This window comes from Canis lupus, chromosome 5, assembly GCF_011100685.1.
Source record: "Canis lupus familiaris isolate Mischka breed German Shepherd chromosome 5, alternate assembly UU_Cfam_GSD_1.0, whole genome shotgun sequence".
In the NCBI taxonomy this organism is placed as follows: domain Eukaryota; kingdom Metazoa; phylum Chordata; class Mammalia; order Carnivora; family Canidae; genus Canis; species Canis lupus.
Genome location: NC_049226.1, coordinates 4,655,911 through 4,672,575, shown reverse-complemented (window position 1 = coordinate 4,672,575; position 16,665 = coordinate 4,655,911). Strand labels below are relative to the sequence as shown.

General features: G+C 34.3%; 1 protein-coding gene across 7 annotated transcripts in view; it reads right to left on the bottom strand.

The window, feature by feature from the left end:
- Positions 1–828: 828 nt before the first annotated feature.
- The window catches only part of ZBTB44 (zinc finger and BTB domain containing 44), a 67,287-nt gene continuing 51,450 nt past the window's right edge, over positions 829–16,665 (bottom strand). For 2 of the 7 annotated variants that reach the window (XM_038535625.1, XM_038535626.1), the window contains 4 exons: positions 13,829–13,913; positions 12,331–12,494; positions 10,401–10,701; positions 839–8,176 (listed from right to left, as the gene is read on the bottom strand). In XM_038535625.1, coding sequence (XP_038391553.1) covers positions 7,894–8,176; positions 10,401–10,701; positions 12,331–12,494; positions 13,829–13,913 — 833 coding nt within the window. In that variant the 3' untranslated portion in view covers positions 839–7,893. Of the gene's footprint in view, positions 8,177–10,400; positions 10,702–12,330; positions 12,495–13,828; positions 13,914–16,665 lie in introns of all 7 variants that reach the window. The other 5 variants (XR_005359051.1, XR_005359050.1, XM_038535628.1 and 2 more) reach the window with 5 other exon arrangements.

Below are 16,665 nucleotides of genomic sequence, written 5' to 3'. Positions count from 1 at the left end.
TCTGGACCTGGGCTCAGGCCACGACCTCAGGGTTGAAGTGCAAGCTCTGCACCGGGCCTCTGTGCTGGGTGTGGAGCCTGCCTCAAATTCTCTCTCTCCGCCCCTCCCTCAGCTTCTCTCCCTCTTTTACTTAAACAAACAAAATAACCCGCTTGGCACATTCACTGAATGAAAAGAATGCTTCTTAAAATGTACCCTCTTCCTCCCTGAACTGAAATCTGAAGTGATATCCTAGTAGCTTGGGACCAATGAAACAATTTTCTTTGCTTGTTACTCATTCTGTATAGACCAATTATCATTAAAATCCACATCTAGATGAATCTAAAGTTAAAAAGCCCTCCCCTTAGGCTCTCATAGGCTCACGACCTATGCCATGAGCTGCTCCCCCGGCCCCTCCGAGCGCCTGTTTTCTACTTTCCGGGTGTAAGATATTACTGAAATGTTACCAAGAGGTCTTTCGTCAATAAAGTACAATTTCAGAAAGATTCGGAGCAGCTTGTAAAGATCCAATGCACCCTTCAGGAAGTAGCCTTGCCCAAGAACCCGGTTCAATAGCTCCAGGATCTAAGGAGTTTCTCTAACTAGCTTCCTTTGTGTCTCTTTCAAACTTAGGGCCGGTGTTTTTGGGATCTGTGCACTTTCAGCTCTTTTCTTCCTTGCCCGGGAGGCTGCTGTGTGCAGTCAGTCTAATGTAAGACTCTGGTCTGTGCACGCTCAGTGGATGCTTATTTAAGTAATGCATTAGTCTGAGGACTTTCTCATCCGCTTTTCTCAACCAGCACCACCAATTTCTTCCTTCCAGCTAACAATAAACAACAAAGGCAGAAATTTTACTCCATAAAGCATTAATAAGATATTTTAATGAGGAAAAAAAAAATCTTAGTCTTATGTTTCTATTCAAAGACACTCAAAACTAGTTTTTCCCTGCCCATCCCTTCTAACTGCAACTTTGTGACCATGTAATAAAGGCCAGTTTAAAGATTTTTTTTTAAAAAGTTTAAACCTTTTTAAAAAAGATTAAACAACCAGGCTAGCAAAAAGGTACTCAATACATACTTTCCTTATATCAAACAAGCTAATATTTCAGTACAATGTAACTATACAGAATATATACAATACACATATGTTCACAAAGCAAACACTATAGGCTCAGAACAGATTTGAAAAAACATGATATTCACATTGATTACAATAACTCTAAAAATGATTGTAACGTTGAAACGGCACTTAGTTTACAAAAAAGTCACAAAAATATATATATATATGTATATATATATATGAAGTCACCAAGAACTATGGTTCCTGTAAAATACTAATAGCCAGATACTAGTATATAAAATGTGAAGTTCTGACATTGTATACATTTTTAGGAAAGAAAACAAAATCCCAAAACCGTTTTCATTATTGTTGAAAGTCAAACATGCCAAGTAACTTAGCTATGGCCACTGTCACCAAGTAAAGCCATATTTAAATGAGATGACGACTGGATACAAAGCTGGTGAACTGGGGACTGGCACAGTTAAGAGAGTTGTACTGGTTCTAGGAGAGGGGAGAAGACATGAAAACACCCACCTACATACTTTAATTCACATTTCTGCTCCGGCTTTACCCTCCCCCAAGGGTTTCACAAAATGCCAGGCCCAAAAAGAATCATAATGCTGCAGAAGGTAAAAAACTTTCCCCCAGACTTCCTTGATGTTGGCCTACAGGAAAATATTGAGCATGCATCGGCTAAACAAAGCAGTCAGTCACCCATCTGGAAAACTGTGGTGTACAGTTTCCTTCCAGGCTGGTTGTACTAGAAAGTACTCCAGTTTTTAAATGGAGTCATATTCGTATGTTAGCTCTGTAAAATATTGAGCTACTGTAGCAGCAAATATGAAAATACAGAAACAAAATCACAATTTTATTTAAAGATTCATTTCTGTGACATTAACACAATTTTTTATCTGTCTCCTATAACTAAGCCATCAATTTCTTCTATCACTGAAGTATGGTCAATTTCAATTTCAATCTGACTTTCTCATTATGCTGCTGTGGAAAAAGACAAATCCTAATCCTGGAAAATCTTAATATACTCTTAAAAATGAGAATACAGGAATTTCAAAGTAAAAAAAAAAGTCTGTTCTAAAAGTATCTCACAAATATATATATTTAAATATTAAAATAGGCTACCTAGGGTTTTTATAAAATGGCTTTTGAAAAGACAGTAGAGGCACAAAGAAGCCATATACTATCTTCCAATTGGACATAAGGTGCCACAAGGGTGCCCTACAAAGAGGCAGGCAATCTCTATCTGATGCAACAGGAGGCACCAGCAATAACAGAAAAATCAAATATATTATTGGTACTTGGATCAAAACCAAACCTTATTCTATTAGGGACAGTTTTTTTTTTTCTTTTTAAATATCTTGAAATATAGCATTAGAAGCCATCACTTTGTAGAAGGAAGAAAACGAATAGTTCACGTTCTTAATCCTTCCAAATACCTGGTGGCATTCATTTCAGGCACCTGAAAGATGAAAAGCAGTGCAACTTTCAATAATTTAATGACTACTCTCAGTATGAGAGACTTTACATTGCATCTACCAACTTGAAAATTAAATTGATAACTGAAATAAAACAAAGCTTTTAGAGAAAACACATTTATAACCTAATCACAGAAAAGGTTCTCTTTAGAAAATAGCTGTTTCTAGAACTGCACGAAAGGCTTCCCACCTTTAAATGAACACAGCTTCCACTGATGCCAACGGAAACGTGTGTTAAGGGGAGATGACTGGCTCTTCTTAAAACAGGGAAGATTTATCCTTCTTTAGAAGGTGATGTACTTTGGTAACCTGAACATTCAATTACAGGATGATTTTTTTAGGTTGTTTAATTGGATTATGAAGTCTGGATATAGTTAGACCAGCATTTGAGAAAACAAGGATAATTTAATAAGAGTCATGACATTAGCCCCTCAAACCATCAAGCAGCGAATTTTATCAATAAATCATCACAACGGAACCCAGGGTCTTAAGCTTAATCAGCAAAATTAGTCAATTTAAAAGAGAAAGGCAATAACCAAAGAATTAGATTTTATAAACCAGGCACTTCAAACTGAAATTTAAAATTTTTAAGTTAAAAAAATTTTTAGAAAAAATTTTTTGCTGTCAGTCAATGGTCTCAACTTTTAAATTCTTTGTAAACTATAATGTACTTAGGAACCTTGGTATTAGTTGTAACTGACATGGGGCCTGCACAGAGGAAGCTTAAAGTAGCATGAGCACTTTAAGGCAGTTTCATATTTTGATACCGCCAAATTGAGATTCCAGTAACATCGCCTGACATCTCTGCAGAGACTATATGTAAAGACCTGGAACTATTTTTTTCTATCATAAAAATATAATCACTACAATGTAGTAGAAATATCTAAATGTATTAGAATTTAGCATGAGGTAAAAAAAAGTATAGCTATGATGTCACTAAGCGTCTACGTTTCATAATCTGATATAAGCTTAATTCTCCCATTAATAATCAACACATTAGTAATCTAAAAACAAAATATCCACAGAGTGTTCCTTAGTTGAACCTGGAAATTGGTTCAATTCTACTTCATTGTTTAATCTGAACTATGATTGCTTTTGGTAAATTCGTCTTGCTGTGGACTTTCCAAGTAAAAATACCCTATCTCACCACATTTTGTCAAGCAAAAGGACACTAAAAAAGTGGGTATAAGGCAAAATAAAATATAAATTTTGACCATTTTAGCTTAAAGCTAAAGGAGTATGCTTAGCTATAAATATTCCTCATAGATGCATTTACTATAATAGCACTCCCCAATTTTGTTCCACTGCTTTAGAAAAGAAAATCTAGTTTCTATACATTCTTCTCTGTTACTTTTAAAATCTGAATATATTATAAATAAAGTATTTTATGTCAATAACTTAGAGTGAAAATCACATTTTTTACCTTTTAGCAACTTTGGGTCACTTGCAAACGCAAACTTTACTAGTCCCCCCCCACCCTCCCGTTAGTACCTAGAAAACTATTCTCCCTCACTTGGATGTATATTTCAGTTATTATTTCACATTTTGCAGATGAGTGAAAACAGAGTCAGTGCCACATGAAAGTTTCTAATTCTCTTCGTCATCAAATCTCAAACTCCTTTCATTTAAGGTATTAAAAGTTTAGGACTGCTCATTCATCAAGCAATAACAATAATTCTCTCCATTGTCATTACCTTATACAGTAATGTATTTTTCAGGGACTACAAAGCTAAGAGACTAAGACTGATCTGAGAATATTCAAAATAGAAGCCACTAAATAAGATAACTGGCCTCTATTTAGATTGATTACAAAAATAAAATAGTGAGTGATCAAATAAAAGACTGAAAGAGTTAAATACAACTTCTAAAGTTTCCCAGGGAATCATTTACACAATGGGAGAGTCTGGCTCAGTAGTTAGAAGGTAACAAGAGTTACCAATGATACTGCATTAAACATGCTGACCAGTCCATTCCATCTGATTTAATACTTTAACAAAACACAAGTTTTTCTGTTTTTTAAAACAAAGGGCATGTGTCATACATGGAACCTAATTACCTAACCCTGAATGGTTGTTGAAACCCTGAATGGTTGTTGAAAGGTTAAAATATAAGATGGAATGAGGCTATTTAAACATCTTAGCACACTTTGTCTCACTGAAATTGGGAATTTTAAAAACCAGCAATGTACTAACTGTGCAACTAATTACGTGAAATACAAATTAGGAAGAGGACTTGAAATTCCAAATAAGGAAAAAAAAAAAAAAAAGAAATTCCAAATAAGAGAAATCCATTTAAATATATTTGTTGATAATCCATCTGTATCCGTTTATAAAAATTGAAATAAAAAACCCTCCAATAAAAAAAAAAACCCTCCAATATTAATCCCTTTATTTCTGAATTACTACAATCACTGTCATGCTAGACGCTTCCACTGTTTAAATACACCCCTAAAAATGGAAAGAATGACTGCAGGAGCTGTAACATCCAGTATCACAGCGAACATCTTTAACTCCTTCCTAAAGTGTATCACACCTATTTGGTAGCATAGAAATGGAAAATAAATGCTTTTCTTGTATAAAATACTTGGTTTTAAAAAGGCAATTTATCCCACTTCCTAACATTTAAGCCCTTTAAAAGATCACAAAGTTACCCTCTTGGGCCTTAAGAAAGACAGATATACTTAAGTACTCTAAACTGGAATTTTTTCACTGGAAATTTCTAATGGATGGGATAATATAACTGGCTTTCATCTCTTTGCAATGTATCCATATACTCTGGTAAAACTTACACATTCAGGTATCCCTCTCTTTGATGAATTTTAAATAAACTAAATAACACTATATACAATTATCCCTTGCAGCTTAATTTCCTAAAACAGATCCAAAAGCTAAAAACCCTTAAATTGTATATCAAGAAAAATGTAGAGCCTCAATGAAAGGAAAAAAAGCCTTTGCTATATCATTTTATGTTAAAGATTTGTTAGCTACCTGTATTGCTAAGATTTGGGGAATAAACACATCAAGTATACATTTTCATAGTATATTCAAATTTTTCATTAAACTTGGAAATCTGTGCAATTTGTAATTACCGATGAAAATTTAAAGTGTCCATTTGGGAAAGAATAGACAGTGGTGGTAATCCTACATTCTGAGAACACAGGCTACTTTAGAGCTGCCAAAATTGTGGGCTCTCTTAAAGTAGAGTTCTCAGCACAGGGGATGTGCTTAAACACTTTCAACCATACAAATCCCCAGTTTTCTTTTCTTAACCTTCCTTTTTTTTAAATTCCTTAAAAAAAAAATCTTAAAACTGAAGGCAACAATGATTCCTGGTCATAATTTTACCTATTCTTTTTTTTGCCAATAACTCCAAGGTTAATCCATTGGTAGTCATGACAATTTTCAAGAATATGTAGGACAAAAAAAAAGAAAAAAAAAAAAAGAATATGTAGGACATTAAAAATAAAAATTCCTAACCTTTCTAGTTGAGACACAGCAGTACTGTTACTAATTAAGTAACCCAGTCTGTTGCAAAAAGTAATTTACCCCTATTAGTAAAAAGCAAAATTGGTGGAAGCCCATCACATAACCTGTGTATGCTGATCCTCCTAAAGGTAATATACCTGTTTGGCAGTAAAGGGGGAAAGCAGGTTCAAGACAGAGATAAGGAGTTGGAAACAAGTTAAAGAAAGCAGGATCTGGAAAAAGAATGTTGCCTCAAAAAAATCTTCAATGTATTTACTTTCCCTTCCTTTACATTTGTGGGAGGAAAATCAATCATAAAATTAGCCAATTAAAAAAAATGAAACAATAAAATCACTATAACTTAAAATGAATTTTATTATTCAGGTCTAGCACCCAGACAAAATTAAAATCTTGTGTTTTGAGTAAGAGACTGTATTTAGTTTCTTTTTCTAATTTAATCAGGTGTTTTCATAATTATTAAACTTTGGGTCTATACATAGAAAAAAAGTTACTCAGAAGTTCATTGTTCATGGAGTCATGACTATCTAGGATCAAGGTCAGTGATGCTTTAATGGCAGCAGATGAAAAGTATATATACTTCAGTCTAGGATATCACATAAATTTCAACTATAAACCAGGAAGTTTCTTTTCTTTCTTTCTTTTTTTTTTTTAGCAGCAAAAGAAGTGATATTAATTTAAGGTTTTTAGTTTTCCTTTAGTCTTAACGATTCTTTTTTTCCCCTAGATTTATGAATCATAGATCATTAATCTAAAGCCTATCTTTTACATTATTGCTTACATTGTGTAAAAACTACACTAACCCTTTTAATAAACTTGGCAATGTCTAAAAATATTTTGGAACAAAAACAAAATATCACTGACATATGGAACTTTGTAAACAATCTTAGTTGGGTTAAGAACATAGCCTTAACAGAGAATTCTTTTATTTTGTCCAAATCAGCACAATAGAAACATCTCCAAGATTACATAAACCTATATATAAAATATAGAGTATCTCCAAGTATTTTTCCTTTATATGATATCATGCCAGTATATGCAAGAGGAAGTACTGTTCATGGGGCAAGAGGAAAAAATGATTTAGGCAATGACTAATTAGCCAGGTATTAACATTCAAAGACCAGGTAAACAACAATTTTAGTCAGAAAAGCAGTATTAAAAGAGTTCCTATAAAGCTGAGATTCATGTACTTCATTTTCCACTCCTGGTCACTTCATGCACAGCCTGACTATTCTCAATCATGGTTCTCTTTGCCTTCTTTCACAGAAAAAAGAAAGATTTGGAGTAGTACTAAAAAAGTTCAGGGAATGCCTATCCCAACACCAAATTTTCACCATGAAAAGAGAAATGACAAAGCTTAAAAAAAAAAAAAAAAAAAGACTACACTGGATTTCAGAAGTATTTACCCTAATTATTTTTAAGAAGTCTTACTGTAAATATTTCCAAAACCAACAGGCTTTACAAAATATTGTACAATGTCCTGTGTATAGGAGTAAACATCTATTCAGGCTACCTGTCAAATTCTGTTCAGTAATTTGCTTCTGGTGTAACCTTTCCTCTCAGGAAGGTCAACAATCATCTGAATTCTTCTTTATCTAATGTTCTCGTTAGCCTAGTTTTAACAATGGAAGAAGAAACTTATATATGCCTTAACTAGCTCTCCTTAAGTCTCATAGTTTCGATTTTGTTTCAACATCATATTACTGTGCACTTACAGAAGCGATCTCTCAGTCATGAAAAATAAGACATCAATTGCGGGGCTTACAAAGTAAAAAGAGAAATTCTTTCCCACATTCTTCGTTTAAAAAATTAAGTTAAATTTAAATGTACAAGACCAAGCACAGGCACTTTCCAAAAACCAAAAATGAAGCCAAACCATGAAATTACTCAATGGTTATAGAAGACAGCTCTGATTTTGGGGGGTCATCTCTGGTTGCCTCAGTACAAGCACTGGCCTTTGGCTGCTCTGGCATTTCTTCCTCTTTTTCTGCCAGCCCACCAAGAGACCCCAAGGGGAAAGTGCTTTCACAATTCTGGGTCGAGGAGACCTGTGAAATTACAGGCATTTGAACAGAGGAGTTGCTTTCAAAACTGTGTTCTCCAAGGTCATACTGAACAAGGGTCTCTTCTTGCTCCTGGTTTAAGTAGTCCGGTACTAGGAAATCACTAGATAAGAGGCAAAGGATGAAAGAGGGAGTTAATTTTCAAACCAGTAATAAATTAGCCACAATAAAAAGACCTGATTTGTAAAACAAGATTGGGATTTTTCATTTCTCTAATTCTTGATTAATTAGAATTCAGGATTTTCAATTTCTAAACTTTCCTAAATATGAACAGAAGCATCCATAAGAACCAAAGTACATCAACTCTCTTTACCACCATCTTAACAGTAAGATTAGCACCTTCACTGTTACTTTAGACACCTAAATAGCCTTTTTTGTTCTATGTAGAAGAGTTTCTGTATACAAACAAATGCAATTAGCATGCTCACTTAAGCAAAGATCATTTGAATAACTTAACCCTTCTTGGATTATATATATTAAGAGGTATATAAACCTAGCTTTTTATTACTTCTGGGATAGAAGTTGGTTAAGAAATTAAGTCCTGGGATCCCTGGGTGGCGCAGCGGTTTGGCGCCTGCCTTTGGCCCAGGGCGTGATCCTGGAGACCCGGGATCAAATCCCGCGTCGGGCTCCCAGTGCATGGAGCCTGCTTCTCCCTCTGCCTGTGTCTCTCTCTCTCTCTCTCTCTCTCTCTCTGTGACTATCATGAATAAATAAAAATTAAAAAAAAAAAAAAAAAAAAAAAAAAAAAAAAAAAAAAAGAAATTAAGTCCTTAGGCATAAATGGCATTAATTTGAAAATGAATGTCATGAGACTGGTTATATTATTAGTCCTCAGGACATATTTATTAATATTGAAAATATTTAATATTCTATTGCTAGAATTAAATATTTAATTTTTGAATATGGACAGTAAAATATATCAAAATGTTATCAATAGTGGAGAGTCTCCTTGAGTGGTGAGATGAGAAAAAAATTTAATTTCTTCTATTTTATACTTTCCTACATTGACTAAATTTTCTACTATATGCATTTTTTGTAGTTAAAATAAACATTATAAAATAAATCTCAGATGCTTTAATTAAATCCTTACTGAACTTTAAAAAAGTTTATTCTACTAGGACTATCAAGAACTAATACATTCAGGAAGATTATTTTAGAATTTGTCCAGTATTAATAAAAAAAATTAAAATTTGTTCATCTCCAAAGGAATTTAAAATGTCCTGTGTTATATTTTCTAAAAAGTCTTTAGGTGTTAAATAGGAGGAATGGGATGATAGAGGAAAGATACAGGCAACAGGAGTGGTTAACTGAGACACTATTTTAGTTCTGAACAAAAAACGTTTGATATAACATGTAGAATTTAGGTTTAGTGATAGGACAACCAGACACCCAGACATGATTAAGCATGAATGTCAGGTTGAAGAGAAAAACAAAATCTATGCAGCAATAATTTGGAATTTATTGAAAAATAAGATATAAAAAATATATATGACTCAAAATTTAAAAGTTTAGGGAGATTTTATAAAAAACAAAAAGGATTCCTATAGATTTGTATTTCTGACAAAATATTAAAAAAGGACGATAGAATTTTATGTCTAGAGACCTTAGAAATCATCTTTAAAGCTTACATTTTATCTTTCTCTATGTTTCAAGCTTCTTCATTTGTAAAGTGACATGTTCAATTATAACAGCAGTTAGTGGTAGAGCCAGAACTAGAACCTGATTTCCTTGGATACTCTATAAATCAGAAAGGAACTCTATTATAATAAATTATTAATATTAAAAGCATGGAGCTCTAAACTGAAAGAAAAAGGAAATTTGACCTAAATAATCAAATCCATTATAGTGGCTGTTGGAGTTTCTTTCTTTATCGATAATACATATTCTTTTGTATAGAATTTAAAAAGATGAGAAGTGGTTAAAAATTTTTGACATCCAAAGGGTCTGAAGTAATTCAATATCACTAAGATCATCTGACAGGGTAAAATTTCCAATAAGGTCTATATTACTTTAACCTTATGTTACTGAAAAAAACAAAAACACAAAAAAACAAAAAAAAAAAAGACAAAGCAAGAAGTAAATGGTCTACTTCTGTAGGGAAAAATTTCCATTATCAACTAGGAAAATATTTATAATTGTATATATTTAGAAGATTCAGCAAAATTTTATCAGATCAGGAGATCAGAGTATGGATAGTGGGAATTTAAAAAGACTGTGATTGTTTAGCTGGCAACCTGATAAAAAAACACAGCAGGCTGCCCTAAAAGCAGGAAAAGAGAGTTTAGTCAGCAGTTTTCCTGGTTCGTTTTTGTTGTGCACCTCACCTGCTCTGGAAGTAGTTTGCTAGCTCTGACGCTTCATGGTTCAGACTCCTCAGGTGCACGATTAAATTTCCAGAGTTGGTGAACATGGCGCCACATGTTTTGCACTCGTAAATCCGAGGCTTGCGGATAATGTGCCGGGAAACCCTCATGTGGTGTTTATATTCCCCGAAGGAAGTGAAAGTGGCACTACATATCTGGCACCGGAAACAGCGTTTACCTTCATGCTTTAGGCGATGCATCTTAAGCGAGTAAGCCCTGGTGAACTTTTTCCCACAGCGGTCACACTGAAATGGTTTAATTCCTACAAAATCAAGCAAAACAAAATATTATCTAAAAACAAAATAAAATGAAAGGTCACAAACCTCGCAATTTCTGAATTATAATTTTGTAGCAATAGATAATTTAAAAAGACAAAAATCACCAGCAAAAATGGATTCCAATTCAACATCTCAGAAAAGGTACAGAACATTTGAAAAGTCACTAGTGCTTAAAAAAAATAAAGAAAGGCATTAGAAAAAAAAAAAGAAAAAAAAAAAAGAAAAAAAAAAAGAGAAAAAAAAAAAAAAAAAAAAAAAAAAAGAAAGGCATTAGAAGGAGATGTAAACTATTTAATATACTGAAGTTGACTTTTGAATATTCTTCTAAATCATCTATTTTATAGACTTAAAAACATAATTTAAACAGTTTTTAAACAAAATTGAAACCTCCATAAATTTATTATTTTATTTCATTAAAGTAGTACAGTTTATACTGAGAAGATGGAAAAAGGACCTAGTTTTCATTCCCTGACAGAGAAATGAGAAGAAAAAAAGAAAAATCTAACATCTCTGAATGTAATTAATAATCATGGTAGAATTATCATTTGGTGAATTGGGGTTTTATTGTTTTGTTTTATTTTTTTGTGAATTGGGTTTTTGAGCATTTAACATGAAGTGATAGAAAAAATATATAGAAACTAATATGTAAATCATAAAGTGTATTGTCTCTTCCAATTAATTATTACAGTTTTGGCAAAAAGCCCTTTAAAAAACAATCTGTTGGGATGCCTGGGTGGCTCAGTGGTTTAGCGCCTGGCTTCAGCCCAGGGTGTGATCCTGGAGTTCCGGGATCGAGTCCCGCATTGGGCTCCCTGCATGGAGCCTGCTTTTTCCTCTGCCTGTGTCTCTGCCTCTCTCTGTGTGTCTCATGAATAAATAAATAAAATCTTAAAAAAAATACAATCTGTTGTTTTAATAAAGTCATAGGGAATTGGTGTTAGCTCAGAACTATTAGACCTATCTATGGCACAGGAAAGTAAGATAATAACATAGCAGAAAACAGTAGCAAAGATTTTTTACTCATCAGAGGTCAGTGTTTTCCCACAAGAATTTTGTTGCCTTTATGTAATATTGAACTTAAATTTCAAATCTGTTTTATGGATCATTTATTTAAAATCTTTTGTACTAAAAATTACTACAGTGCTGATTAATCAGGGTACAGAGAAACTTAGGATTAAAGAATTGAAATTAAATTATTGTTAAGTTTTAAAAAACACTTACTTGGAAATAATTTCCAACCTTAAAGTGAAGTTATAAGAATAGTGCAAAGAACACCAATAAATACCCTTTTAATTTCATTTGCTCTACTATTTATATTTGTGCTTTATTGCACAGATACACATACATACCCGTAATATACCCAATACCTTTTATTTATTAATTATATACACATACTCCTTCAAGTTTTAATCTGAATACTTATGCCTGTAGCAAATATGTTAAGCAAATAGCTTTCTGACACTGTACCATTTAAGCAACAGAGTTAGGCTTATCTGATTTCTCAGAGACATATTTTTTAAACTCAAAAACACCTATTTTCTATTTTTAACTTGGATTTCTAAATATAATTTTTCAAGTACTCATTTATGCAACAATAGGGAAGATGACATTACCTGAGTGGATAAGCATGTGCTGTTTTAGGTTCTGAATACGGGTGAATCGTACCCCACAAGTTGGACACTGAAAAGGTCTATCTGGACCATTTGGACTTGGTCGTTCTGTACTGCTGGTAGAAGGAGCAATGTAGAGTTGGTAGGGATACTGAACATTTTCCAATCTAAAAAAACAGACCAAAGAAGGCAACCAGATTCTGATTTTTAAGTTGAATAAACATTTCTGCACAACTTTAAATGAACGAAAGAAAAAACAACTTTTTGAGAGTTTGACTGTTAGATTAAAAGTTTCATTGATGGCAATATGAACAACATTATTGTCCAGAATATCCAGCATCTTAAGTCACACATCATGAATGATTTTACACCAGGCATCCTTATCTCTCTAATCCTTTCCTTCCTACTACTGCTTTAATTTAGGCCTTCATCAGTCAAGGTTGAATTAGTAAGTCCCTCTCTTTAGCCCTCCACCCCTTGAATCCGTCTTCTGCTTCACAGTCATCTGATTAAATCAACCCCTCTAAAATCCTGCAATGGTTCACTGTTACCGTCAGAATAGAGTCCAAACCCCTTTGCAAGGCACAGGAGATTCCTCAAGATCTGGGTGCTGTATACTTGTCCAGCCTCATTTCTTCTCATTCCCCAAACATACCATGTACCAAACAGATCCTCATAGTTCTCTCTCAAGGCTGTGCTTCTGTACATTTAACTGATGACAATGCTGTTTTGAGATGGTTAAGACTAGATGAGCAGGATTTAGATGGGGAGTTAGAGGTCAGGTCTTGGTCATGTTAAGTCTGAAATGCCCCTTAAACATCTATATGGAAATATGAAGCAGGGAGGACAATTTGAATATAATGACTTGGGGATTGTGGGTCTATAGATGAGGACCTGGCAATTGTTCTCCGCAGTAGGTCAAACAGTAAATATTTTTGGCTTTGTACATATGATCTCTGTTTCAACCATTCAACTTTGCCATTCACAGATAATATGTAAACAAATGAGCATGGTTTTATTGGAACTTATTTACAAATAAAAGAAGTGAACTGGAATTGGCCTGTGGTTCACAGTTCACCAACACCTGATACAGATACTATTTAAAAGTGATGGGCCTGCATAGTTTTAAAAATGCCAAAAAATCCTGTACAGGTGGTCTAATTTATGATATAACGTCTCTTTACTCTGTAAATAAAATGAGGCACTAATAAACTTCTTATATAATTCCCATTTAAAATGTTTGGATTTGGGCAGCCCTGGGTGGCTCAGCAGTTTAGCGTCGCCTCCAGCCCCGGGTGTGATCCTGGAGTCCCAGGATCGAGTCCCGTGTCGGGTTCCCTGTATGGAGCCTGCTTCTCCCTCTGCCTGTGTCTCTGCCGTTCTCTCTCTCTCTCATGAATAAATAAACAAAATTAAAAATAAATAAATAAATAAAATGTTTGGATTTACAGTTGCAAACACATTCCTTTATAAGAAGATGACATACTATGTTGGTACTAACCGATCATCATCATCTGCATGAGCATTAGTGCTAGAAGTGCTTTGAAGTGTGGGTAACCCTTCAGTGACGCCTTCATCTACTGAGCCTGTGAACAGAAGGACAAAAAGAGGACAGCTGTCAATACAGTGATATAAATAAACCAATATATTAATTGCAATCTGCGTCTCCAAGCCCCTAAAACAAATATAAAGAAATCTTTAAATAGAAATCATATATAAGACAACAGCCTTATATTACTACTTAAATTTTGTAGAGTATTTGATATAAATTTCAGAAACAAGCAAATTCAAATGTAAACTAAGCAAAAATTCACATGTTAGTAACAATCATTTAAAGAAACACGTATTTTTGAAAACTTGTGACATGACTTACTGTACATAGAACTTTTACATAGAATTCAAGAGAGCTATAAAGTGAATACATACCTGTGTAACCTCCATACAAGTCCCACTAAAATACCAGCTAGCATCCTATAAATCGTTTACCCTTCCCTGAACACAAACTCCCTCCTTCCAAGAGGTAATTACTGTCCTATCTTTTGTGGTCATCATTTCCCTCCCTTTTTTCTTGTCCCTCTTCCTTTTAATAGTAATGTTACTTCCAACACATGTACCTACAAACTAGGGGTTGGTTCTTGTTGGGAGCATAGCCATGAACCAGCAAGGGCTGCTTTTACACCAATGGCAGAGCAGAGTCATTGCAGTTGTGACAGAGACCATGGCAGCTAAGTCTAAAATATTTACTATCCTCCTCTTTAAGGGAAATCAGCTGCTCTCACCACCAACAGTACCGTTTTGTATTACTGCTTGCAAACTTTACATAAATTGAGTTACAGTATATAATACTCTTCTATCTTCTTTCCTTCAATATTGTGGACTGATCCATGCTATTACAGGTGAAAGTTTACACCGTTTATAATATTCATAATCTATCCATTTCACTCTTAATGTACAGTTTTCCATTATTTTGGTCTTGTTTTTAAAAATCCTGGGGTACTTGGCTGGATCATTCAATGGAGCATACAACTCTTGATCTCAGGGTTGTGAGTTCAAGCCTCATGTTGAGTGTAGAGATTACTTAAAAAAAAAATCCTTCTGTATCTCAAATTATCTTATGAAAGATTTTGTTTTGCCCTTGACATTAAGGTCTTTTCTTTAAGCCACCTGGAGCTGATTTTATAACCAAATACATTTACTGAAAAGTTTGTCTCTCTGCTCTGCAGGCCTCTAAGTGTTTGGGTGTGTTTTCAGGTTCTCATTATATTAGTCCCATCTGCTTGTCTGAACTTACATTAATGCCAATCTTCAGCTACCAGAGCTTTATGATATCAGAGCAGCAAACAAGTATTCTCACCTTGTTCATTTGCTACCTAAACTCCTTGGCTATTCTTGGCCCTTTGTATTTATTTTTTAAAGATTTTACTTATTTGAGAGAGTGTGAGAGTAGAAGAGAGAGACCAGGCACAGAGGGAGAGGAAGAGGGGGAAGCAGACTCCCTGCAGAGTAGGGAGCCCATGCGGGGCTGGATCCCAGGACCCTGAGACATGACCTGAGCAGAAGGCAGATGCTTAACCAACTGAGCCACCCAGGCTCCCTGGCCCACTGCATTTCTTTATACATTTTTTTAAATGAGTTTGTTAAGCATAAATGGTAATAATCATTCCATTTCCCCACTTCCTTCAGTTTGGAAATTATATAATCTTTCCCTATTTTTCTGGTTACTTTAGAAATTAGATAATTATCAAAGTTTGAAGTTAAAACCTTTGAATGTTAAGGATCTGTTTAACTCCATTTTCTACACATTCTTATTCTGCAACTCACAAATTATTATGATATTTTGTTTTGAATAAAGTACCACAAAACATCATTACTCTTTTATGCAGTGTTTACCTACATTTGTCCATATATTTAACCTCTTCCTTGTAATATATTACTTTCCATCTATGCTCACTTTGCTTTTTTTTGTTTTGTTTTTGTTTTTTTTTTGCTCACTTTGCTTTTGCCTGAAGTCCATCCTTAAGAATTTTCTTCAGTGAGGATTTGGTAATGATAAATCTATTTTTGTTTTTTAAAAATATCTTTATTTCACCTTCATTCTTGAGAGATATTTTTGTGTGTTGACATCTAGATTGGCAGTTATTTTCTTTTAGGACACTGAAGATATTATTCCACTGGTTTCAGAAGTCATTCTTCTGAATGTAGTATCTTGTTCTATCTTATTTTCTGAATTTTCTCTATAATGTGTCTAGGTTTGTATTTTTATAATTCGTATTTGAGATTTGCTGGCCTCTAATCTATGGATTGATGTCTTTCATCAATTCTAGAAAATTCTCAGCCTTTCTCTCTTCTCTTCTTAGGGTTTTATCAATCTATGTTTGTATTGTCCATACCCCTTATCCTCTTCTCCACAGCAGCTTCTCACCGTTGTCTCTGTGATGGTTCATTTTGTGTGTCAACTTGACTGGGCTAAGGAGGCCAAGATACCTGGTAAAATATTATTTCTGGGTGTGTCTGTAAGAACATTTCTGGCAAAGATTAGCATTTGAATTAGTAGACTGAATAAAAAGCAGATGCAGGGGGAGGTAACATCCAATCTGCTGAAGGCAGAATAGAACAAAAAGGTAGAAGGGCAAATGTGCTCTCTCTCTGCTTGAGCTGGGATATCCGTCTTCTCCTGTTCTTGGACACCAGCACTTCCAGTTCTTGGGCCTTTGGACTTGAGACTTACACCATCAGCCCTCCAGTTCTCAGATCTTTGGATTTGTACTAGAATGATACCACTGGCCTTCCAGGGCCTCAGCTTGCAGGTGGTTGACTGTGGGGGTTATCCTCCATTAT